This window comes from Echiichthys vipera, assembly GCF_963691815.1.
Source record: "Echiichthys vipera genome assembly, chromosome: 2".
NCBI lineage: Eukaryota > Metazoa > Chordata > Actinopteri > Perciformes > Trachinidae > Echiichthys > Echiichthys vipera.
The window spans coordinates 7,696,709-7,707,197 of record NC_139827.1 but is presented as its reverse complement, the minus strand read 5'-3'; the positions used below and the strand labels follow the sequence as shown (position 1 = coordinate 7,707,197).

General features: G+C 42.3%; 1 protein-coding gene across 1 annotated transcript in view; it reads right to left on the bottom strand.

The window, feature by feature from the left end:
- Positions 1-1,487: 1,487 nt before the first annotated feature.
- radil (Ras association and DIL domains) overlaps positions 1,488-10,489 on the bottom strand; it is a gene marked incomplete at both ends in the record, with an annotated part of 19,110 nt that continues 10,108 nt past the window's right edge. Inside the window, 8 exons of the mRNA XM_083925992.1 lie at positions 1,488-1,587; positions 1,845-1,984; positions 3,032-3,171; positions 4,882-5,212; positions 5,738-5,964; positions 6,359-6,509; positions 6,812-6,984; positions 9,778-9,901. Of these exons, the coding sequence (XP_083782118.1) occupies positions 1,488-1,587; positions 1,845-1,984; positions 3,032-3,171; positions 4,882-5,212; positions 5,738-5,964; positions 6,359-6,509; positions 6,812-6,984; positions 9,778-9,901 (1,386 nt within the window). The remainder of the gene's footprint in view (positions 1,588-1,844; positions 1,985-3,031; positions 3,172-4,881; positions 5,213-5,737; positions 5,965-6,358; positions 6,510-6,811; positions 6,985-9,777; positions 9,902-10,489) is intronic.

The following is a 10,489-nucleotide window of genomic DNA, read 5'->3' as shown; positions in this document are numbered from 1 at the left end:
TTATTGTTCCAACTGGACCTCTTTCAAAGGGTCAATACAACCAAATTACATGAAACACGTTCTGTCTGCTATCTAGCCATGATGACAGTTTTGATTTTGCTTGCCCAGATTTCAAGATGCTCCTCTGAGATTTCTGCATCCACCCCAGGACAATGGAGCCAAATGGCTTCCTTTTGGGCTCACAATATTTAAAATAATAAGCAATATCTGAAAAAAATGCCCCAGGGTATTACGTCTGGAAGACACCTGCTGCTGAATGTTTTAAATGTAGTTTGTCACTGCTGTGAACAACCAGGAGCTGGTTGGCAGAAGGCAGAAATATCAGGTTTTCTGTAATTTGGGTGTTGCCATGTACCATTGTTCCCACAACAGTAGGTTTCAGTGTTTAGTGACCAATATATTTCAGAAACTAAAAGATCCCCAAATGCAATTTCTCATTTGAATGTCCAAACAATATGTGACCAAGTGTTGAATATTTACAAACTATTTACACCTCATAACCAGATGCATACGGAATATATTCACAACAAAAGTGTGGCGTAAACACACCAGAATTGTGCGTCAGAAACTGAAGTGATGTTCTGTTGCCTTGATGATCCAGAAATGAATAAACATGTGTCCCACAACAGCTGCACATTCCCTCCGTGCATGTCAAGTCTGAAGAGTTCTTCTGATTTCCAGTGGAGGTAAAAGTCCAGTGATGAGCTCAAATGTGAAATGGTAGAGTTGGGCCGTATCTTTCACGTTTGCTTCCTCTTCCTCTTCTACCCACTCTGCTTTACAAAAGTCAACATTCATACACAATCGCTCAGTGTGTTGAGCAGACAGTGATAGTGCTTTAGGAGTTACTAACAAACAGGATTATAAAACATTCCACTCTAAAAGCACTGTGTAAAACATCCAGCGGTCACTGAGGCTGTCTTCTTGTTTGTCGGCAAACACTTTGAGAATCGTAAAGTACATTTTCAGTTTGTGTCCAACAGTCCTTTGTGTGAGAGCTGGGTAGCTATTTCACCATGCTACTTTGTCTGAACTACTAATACAAATTTTTCTAAAATACAGGAGTTAAAAAGTCCGATGTGCACATGCTCTGAGCGTCGACTGAAGAGAATTTAAAAGCCTACAATCTGCTGTGCTTTAAACCACATCAAACTGAATACTGGCTCGTTTGAAGTCCCCCGCCTCAAACACGGATTCATTAGGCAACTTTTCCTTGCAGCACATTCCTGTGATGTCGCGGTGGGTTACGGATTAGGTCTGTCACACAAACCCAGTCGGAGTCGGCGTGAGGGAAGCAGGTCTGGCAGCTGTGGAGCGGGGTATGATTGCTTGCCTTTGTGCTGTCGCTAGGTTTCACATTAATGTTTGTATGTACGCATGGGTATGTGTTTGCGTGTGCGCTGTTCATCAGTGCACACATCTGTATCCTTTGTTGTCTTGCTGTCCTACCTCTCCAGTCCTGTGTTATGGGTGTTGCTCAGAGGTGGTCAGCAGGAGGAGGCACTGATCTTCTCCGAAACATCAGGGTCGGACTTGGCCACAAGAAATCTTAGGCGACCTCCTCCCAGACGAATCAGATCCACCGCGCTGCAAGCAACATACAGGAGGAAGTAGAGAGAAAAACAAAGACTCCAATTACGTGAAGCTAAGCAGAGACAGATTGAGGATGTGTGTCTGGGCTTGCACCAATCAATCACACTAATCAATTATCTTAATAGGCTGGGTAACATTGTGGGGAGACTGCTCACTCTTGTCATCAAAGTCAATATCACTCAGTAGTATCATTAATCTGCACCAGCCCATTGTCATGGCCACTAATGGCACCACTGGAACATCTTCTGTACCTTTGGTAGTCTGCTCCTATCAGACTGGTCCCATTCACTGCCAGGATACGATCTCCGATCCTCAGTCTGCCGTCGGAGGCAGCGGGTCCGTCGGGGATCAGAGTCCGGATGTAAATGCCTGGAGCGTTGAGAGGAGTGTGCTGCAGGAGGGAGTGAGGAGTATTTACAGTGTGATTGTGTCTAATATTTAACTGAACATCTGGTAGAGCTGATTGAAAAAAGTCATAGTAAAGTTTGTCATAAAAAGTCATAAAAGTCATGGTATAGTAAGTCAAAAAATTCATAATATAGTCAGAATAGTATGTCGAAAAATACATAAAGTCATAATATAGTATTTCATTAAAATTCATAAAACAGTTATATTATAGTATATCATAAAAAGTCATATTATCGTATGTGGAAAAATCATAAAAAAGTAAAAATATAGTATGTCCAAAAAAAATCATAAAAAAGTAAAAATATAGTATGTCAAAAAAATCATAAAAAGTCAAAGTATAGTATGTCCAAAAAGTCATAAAAAGTCATAATATTGTATGACAAAAAAAAAGTCATAAAGTCATTGTAAAGTATGTGGAGAAAAAAATCATAAAAAAGTAAAAATATAGTTAAAAAAATGATAAAATATGTCATAAAAGTCATAAAAAAAGTTATATAATAGTTAGTCATAAAAAGGCATACATTTTTATAGTATAGTATATCATAAAAAGTCATATTATTATCGTATGTGGAAAAAGTCATAAAAAAAGTAAAAATATAGTATGTCAAAAAAATCATAAAAACTGATAATATATGTCATAAAATTCATTAAAAAGTCATGAAAAGTCAAAGTATAGTTTGTGGAGAAATTCAGAAAAAAAATCATAGTATCGTATGTCCAAAAAGTCATAAAAAGTCAGAATAGTATGTTGAAACATTCATTAAAAGTCATATATAGTATGTTGAAACATTAATTAAAAGTCAAAGTATCGTATGTCATAAAAAGTCATTCTATATGCATTATTGAGTTGTATTCAAGTCACTCTTGTGCATCTACTGTACATGAGGACACATTAACAGAAAATTGAAAGAAGATATAATTTTAGCCTATCCTGCTAAAATAGTAAACAAAAACAAAAACATACTGCTGAAACCTGGACTGACAGCTAAGATAAAATGTCAAATGTGTTTTTGAACATGCGTGCACTCACCAGGCCGTCTATGAGTCCCATGCCCAGTCCGTAGGGTCCCTTGTCCAGTTCCACTACAAACACCACACACAAGTCATCAGGAAGGGGAGGGGCGCCAGGGGAGGATACAGGGAAAGGAAACTCACACCCACTAATACACCCTGCAGAGGACACGGACACACACACAGACACACACACACACACACAGAAGCACAAACACACACACACAGGGTCTTGCTATGGGGTTGGACAAACACAAGAGGTGTTGCTGTGCAGAGGACACAGATACTGAGACACGCTACATGCCACAGAGCTAATCTGACACCAACATGTGCTTCGGACAAGAGCCTGCAGATGTCACACTCACTACACTGTACAAACGGCACGGGACAGACACCGCGGTCATGTGAGGCGCAGAGCTAACCTACAAGCTCCAGAAGTTCAACTACACACCCGCACAAAGAAGACGGAAACATTTAAAGCTGCATTCATTGATTTTTGGCCAATGGGAGGGACACAAAACGTAACATGTAAGCAAACTGTTTCCTGCTTGAATGAATGTGAGTCTGACTTCCAGCTGTTACACATTCTTCCCCAGCTAGCCTGCACTCTTATCCAGAGATTACTTTCCAGGACACTTTCAATGATGATCTAGTCGGTCTGAGAGACAGGGATCGCTCCGTGCACTCATGTGTTCCTCTCTGTGGAAGTCTGATTTAAAAGGCTTAAACTTTCCTAATAACTCACCTCTTACATGCTTAGAAATGATGAATTGAACAGAGAATAATATAAAGGTAACTACAGTTAACAGCTGGCAGTGAGTGATATTTCAGTTTCAGCCAATTAAGTCGTAATGATATCAGACCTGCATGTGCATGGATTCAAAATACTCCATAAACTCCCAGTGAACATTAATATGACCCTGAAAAATTGGCGCTTTCAAATGAACATGTGACCCGTTTCGGGGAGATCTGATCGATAGCCTAGTAGTTCATTCTCATCTGAAGGATTTGAAATATTTTTTACAGGACAACGTTTTTAAAGGACATTTGACTTCCATGACGGAAAGCAACTGTTTTCCAGGACGCGTGTGAACCCTGTAAATCATTTTTCCTGCTTTTTGGTGCTCACAGTGGGTTTATCAGAAGATTTTTGAGAGCATCTAAGACTGGATCAAACAGTAAATGTGTTGTTAAACAAAATGGATGAGCTAAAAGAGGCTAAAAATCTTTGTTGGAGCAGAGTGGGTGACAATTCTTTTGGAGTGGCCTCTTTAACATTTCTTGTAGTCATTAAATCCAGTAATATAAATAATATTGAAGAATGCAGCTTTAAGTGAATTTAGAATGGCACTAATTGTCTACAGTGAATGTACTGAGACACAATGTAGTGCGTCCTCTAGTACAGTGACACCGTACTGACAGTCCACTCTGGGCTGATGTTTCTTTGCCGGTGTTGTGTCAACAAATAGTGTTTCACATATTAGACAGCCATTGGTTTGAGGTGACATACCAATTAAAGCTTGCCCGAATACGTTTAAATCTCAAAAATCAGAGAAGTGCACAGACATCTCCTCCTTCAGGAGAGGAATGTGAAAACACCTCTCTAGTGACAAACTTTGCACAGATAGTCACTGTAGTCAGTGTGAGGACATAAACAGAAGAGAGGGGGACTTTACATTGCATTTGGGATGAACAAAATAACAAAAAAACAAACATGTTATTTTATATAATAACCCTAAAAAATACTACTCGTGGGGAGCTTAAGATGTTTAGTCTTTTTTCATGGTAAATTGGAAAGGCCATGAATTGTTTTGTTTCTGTTCTGTGTTCCTGTTATTTTGTCCACCTCCTGTATGTAATTCAGCCTACCCTCCAGTCCGTTGGTGATGAGTCCGTTGGTCTTTTTACACTCTGCCACAGTTCTGCTGGTGCAGCCGTTAGTCTGGGTGTTGAGGCCCACAGTATGCCCTCCTCCTCCACCTCCTTCTGGGTACAGTGGGGTGTTGGGAGGGGTCAAGAGGCAGGACGGGTCTGGATTTGCTGTCCGACTGTGGTGGATGGTGCCGTTCCTTCTGAGGCTGTGTGTGTGTGATTGGCCTGGGGGTCTGTCCCGTCCTCTCTCCTCTCCCGTCTCTGCCGGCACCTCATCCCCAGGACCCGCAGAGCGGGGACTGCTGTGGGCCGGAGGCAACAACTCCCTCTGTGTAGGGATTGGAGAGAGAGACTTTAGAGGAGGTCTAAAAATGAGCACACAATGTTTAGAAAATGGAAGGAAAATAGCGACAATATTCACAAAGTCATGAAAAAGCATTCTTGATGCAGTACACAAAAAGCTATGTCCCCAGATAACAGTCAAATTAAAGAGATGCATACTTTTTTTTAACTTAAATTCATCATTTGACACATTTGTGAATGTATGTGTTTCAATGTGTGTGTGTATATGTGTACATATGAGGGTACAGTAACACTAGGGATTATGGTCTAGTCAGCCGTTCCCACTAATTAGACAGCCTAAAGACTAATCAGATTAACCATGATTTAACCATGTCTAGGTTTCTGTGAGTGAGTATGTGTATGTGTGTGCAGGGTTGGCTGGAGTAGAGGGTTTTTGTCTTTCATTTATGGGATTATGAGGAACTCCTCAACAACCACAGCTGCCGAGGCACATGGCCTGGATTACTGCTAGGTGTGTGTATTTGACAGTATGCAGTATGTGTTTTCTGACCTGGACGTCGGGCCAGTCAGCTGTGTTGGTTCCGTTGGAGTGTGTGTGCACGCTGGGGGTGTTGGTGTGTGTTTGCGTCTTGGTGCGTAACCCCCACAGGTAGTGGCGGATGTAGAGTAGCTGTCTGTAGATGCTGTCCTCCACGCACTCGCTGTCCAGGTCCACCCTGAAGCCGGCGCTGGGCAGCACTATGGGAGGGTGGTTCTCGAAGCTTTCCAGGAGGTCCACTAAAAAAAACACACACACACACTCACATAATTCAGGCCTGATCCAGCAGGGCTGCACACCTCCCTCACCAGCCTGTCACTCTTTCTGTTTAGCAGCTTTCACACCCAAGACTCCTTCTACATGATGTTCATTTCACTGCATTAGATGCTTTATATTATTATTAACTTGTTTTACTACTAGTACTATTGTATTTTATCTTTTTAGGATTATATTATTGTTGTATTGTTTTTCCACCTCTTGTGTTTTTTGTCTGACTACCTGTGTTACTCAATCATTCATCATCATTCAATGTACGTTTGTGTGAATAAACAGTAGTAACAATAAAATCTTATCAAGTCCCATCCCTACTTTTCTTAAAAGTCAATTCTCAAACTCACTAATCCATGCATGTACCTGTTCTGTATATATACGCCTCGTCCTCGCTGCTGGGTTGCCATGCTGGGACGGGGCCTAGCTCTGCTGTGAGCTGGTACTGGGTCAGAATCCTGTGCAGCTGGACCGGTTTCAGAGCCGGGTGCTCGCTGGACAAAGCTCGCCAACTCAACTTCACACAGAGAGGAAAAAAAACAGAAGGAAAAGAGGGGAGGAGAAAATAATCAGAAGTCCTGGGAAGTCCTTTTCATTATTACAGCCAAGCAATCACAGGAGGTGAGACGATGTGTGCACAGATTCTGGGCTGGCCTTTTCAAAGACATCATCAATCATCAGCGGATCAGAGTGACTCGCTGCTTCATGAACAAAAGTTCTGCTGGACGTATTTGAAACAGTCGAGAAGATTGAGCTTTACTGACGGCCTCCATTGTTTGTGTGTGTTTGTGTGTGTGTTTGTGTGTGTGTGTGTGGTACCTGTGTGAGCTGTTGTGGGGGCTGGGCCAGAATGGACACAGTGCTGTTGAGTTTGGTGAAGAATTTGTCGGCCAGATGTCCCAGACCAGACCTGCTCGCCCACTCCATGACCATCCGCAGACACGCCTGAATCTGCAACACCTTCGAGCGCTGGAACCAACCCCGAGATGGACCTGCGCACGCACATGCACATGCACATGCACACGCACACACACACAAACACACACACAATATTTTTATCAGAGACTCTGCAGCAGGTTTTCTATTCTTGGGTGTGTGCATATCTGAGATGAAAGGAAGAGAGACTGAGTGTGTTTCTCTGCATGTGTTCGTGTTGTTACGACAATAGAGACATTAATTTTTAAGTAAGTTGATATTGAAGTAAATGAAACAATAGCAACAGCCACCTCGCAGAATACAAAATCGTCTGCTGCAGAGGGGCTCAGCTGACGCCCAACCAGCACACAGCCGGCATTCCTCCCTCTGTCTGATCCTTTCTTTCTCTGGAGCACATCAAAGAACTGAAAGGAAGTTTTGTGGCAAGTTAAGCAGCCGATAAATTGAAACCTGGCATTCGTCGAGATGGCTTCCCATAGTTTGTCAATCTGTCGTTGCATTACTTCACTGCAGCTATAATTCCTATCTAAGCTTTCCAAAATCCCCCCCAACATGAGCTCAGGACCTCTGCTGGGGTTTGGTACAAACAATGACAAACTGCTGGACTAATGTTAACGATACCCAAGTGTCAACAATATTTTACTATACATCATTTCTTATATAAATCAGGGACTATATACTATAAAGAATTCATCTCATACAAAGAGAAGAGATGTTCCAGGTTTGTCTTCTAGCTACTCTCCATCTGTACTCAGCAAGTAGACACAAACACTATGAAACACAATTAACAAAAGTACACACACTAAATACAAGCTTCCATGTACGATAAGCCCCTAACACTCTTCTGACTCAACCTCTGTACCCATTCAATAACTGTCATATACTTCATGTAGGGCTGCAACTAATGAATATCCAGCCATCCATCACCTTCAACGGCTTGTCCCTAACGGGGTCACGGGAGCCGATCCCAGCTGACATTGGACTTGAGGCTGGGTTCATGGAGACAAACAGAGACAGACAACTATTCACACTCACATTCACACCTACAGGCAATTTAGAGTCATCAATTAACCAAACACGTGCACGTCTGGGGAGAACTCCAGGGAGAACTCACGCAGACACGGGGAGAACAAGCAAGCTCCACACAGAAGGCCCCCTCCCGGATTTGAACCCTCTTGCTGTGAGGCGATGGTGCAAACCACATAATGAATAATGAATATTTCACTGTCTTTTATTCTTCCAATTCTTCTCTGTATTAATACGCAGAATTTTTTAGAGCCCATGATGACAACATCAAAATGCTTGCTTTGTTTGACCAACAGTCTAAAAACCAAGTATATTCAAGGTTACTGTATAATAATGTTAAATATGCTTTAAGGACGTTATTTAGAAAGCAGCCTTCTGAGTACATGTGCAAAGTCATAACAGTGCAAAATCTGTGCACAATCCACATATCTATTATCATTTCAGCTCAGAAATTCACCAAATTGAAAACTGCTATATCAGTTCACAGTGAATTTTCACTCCCATGTCATAGAAAATGGAAAAGATGTGGCATTAAAACACAGTATATATATATATATATGTATATGTGTATATATATATATATATACTTGTTCCTGCAGACGTTCCTGCAGACGCAGAATTTCTCTCTCTATAAGTTACACATGAAAGGAAGCTTCAGGCAGACAAACGGGCACCATTATGTAAAGACAGCACACACCCACACACACCACATAACCTTTCAAATATTCTGCCATATGTTTTGGGTGCGCACACACACACACACACACACACACACATATGCACACACTCCCCTCTGTAATAGGCTTATGTCTAGGCATACAGTAATCTATGTGTGAAGCATCGCAAAACAGACGAGACATCACTTAACCTCTTAGCAAATGTGACATAATGCTTCATAGCAGCTGGTTTGCAAACACATTTAAACACAGAAACATTATGTACACTCTCAAACAAACAGTCTGAAAGGTGTCACATCGCAGAGTCAAACAAATCCAGGACAAAGCGAGGCGTCTGCACCGAAACACACCTCTCCCCTGAGTTGCCATGATATCAGGCTAACAGAGCGAGTGTTGCAGAGCGCCCAGTGCCAACGTCAGCGTTACCTGCCACAAACTCACTTCGCTGTTACCATGGACACCACCAGTGGAGAAATATCAATGAGCGACGAAAAAAGGGGAGCGAGGGAGAGAAAGAGAAAGCCAGACAGACGGAGGGAGGTAGGGAGGGAGGTGGAGATGAGGAGGGGGAAAGGGGAGCCTCTTCATGAATATAAAGGTATTTCTCCTTCTCCATTTGCCAGACAGGTGATCTCTACTGTCTCCGCCGGCTAATGAAGACATATGGCGTGTGCACGAGTGTGTCTATGCGTGGATAAAGATACAGTGGAAGTGATAGAGGGGTTGTACACATGGATGTAGCCGGCGGTAAATGACTATTTTCTGTATTTAGACGAGGTAATAGACTATTAGCGAGGTCATCACAACAACTGAGTTTACCCTTCATTCTGACCTTTTCCCCTCTTTCCCCCTCCCCTCCTCTATCTCCTCTCTCCCTTCTCCATCAAACCCCACCTCTACTCTTCTTTTGTCTCACCCACTGACGGCCAGATGGAAGGAAGGAAGGCGAGGAGGAGGAGGAGGAGGGGGCAAAGAAAATGCAGATAGGAGAAGGGCATTGAGGACAAATCTAGGTTAGTCTCTGTCAAACTGCTGACAAGGACACTAGGACACACTCCCTCCCTCTCCCTCTCTCTCGCACTAACAACTGTACGAATCCAGAGGGAGGTCTAATGGAGTGTGAGTGTGCATGCTTTTGTGCCCTACCTTTGTCCATTAGCTGGTTAAAAAGCGACACGTTGGAGAAGAAGAAGAGGTAAGCGAACATCTGAGCCTGAATCTCCGGGTGGACCTGATAGCCCTGCAAAAGCTCCTGTCCGTTCTGAAACACCTGAACACACACACACACACACACATGTGCAAACACACAAGTGAGCATGGAAATACTGTTGCTATGAAAGGTTATGCAAATTGCTGCTTTTGTACAGGTATATGTCAAATATAGACAAAAACTAGATGTAGCAGTGTTCATCTCTGAGCAAAACAGACTTAAGGCTGCACTTTTCAATCAAATGGAAATATTCTAGCGTCATTTGAATCATTTTATACACAATGCCATAAGTTCCAGCCTGATGTATTCAGTATTGTCTCTACTTCAATTGAAAATAGATTACCTACTGGCAGATCAGTGAGGTTTAAAGGGTTGAGCAAATTTCAGAAACGTCCTAAACATCATTTTACAACGTAACACAAGGTGTTAAAATAGAAAAAAAACATGGGAAGGAACCAAGAGTGTGGCTGTCTTGACCTTGACCTTGACCTTGTCAGCTCATATGAGACAATATTTTCTTGCTGCATGAAGCAAAATAAAGAAAGATATCAACAGTCCACTCTGACCTGTGGACAGGTGCGTCTCCCCTTCACTGTGTTTGACAGTTTCATACATGCTGATGATAATTTGCTGATTAATTTCAATATG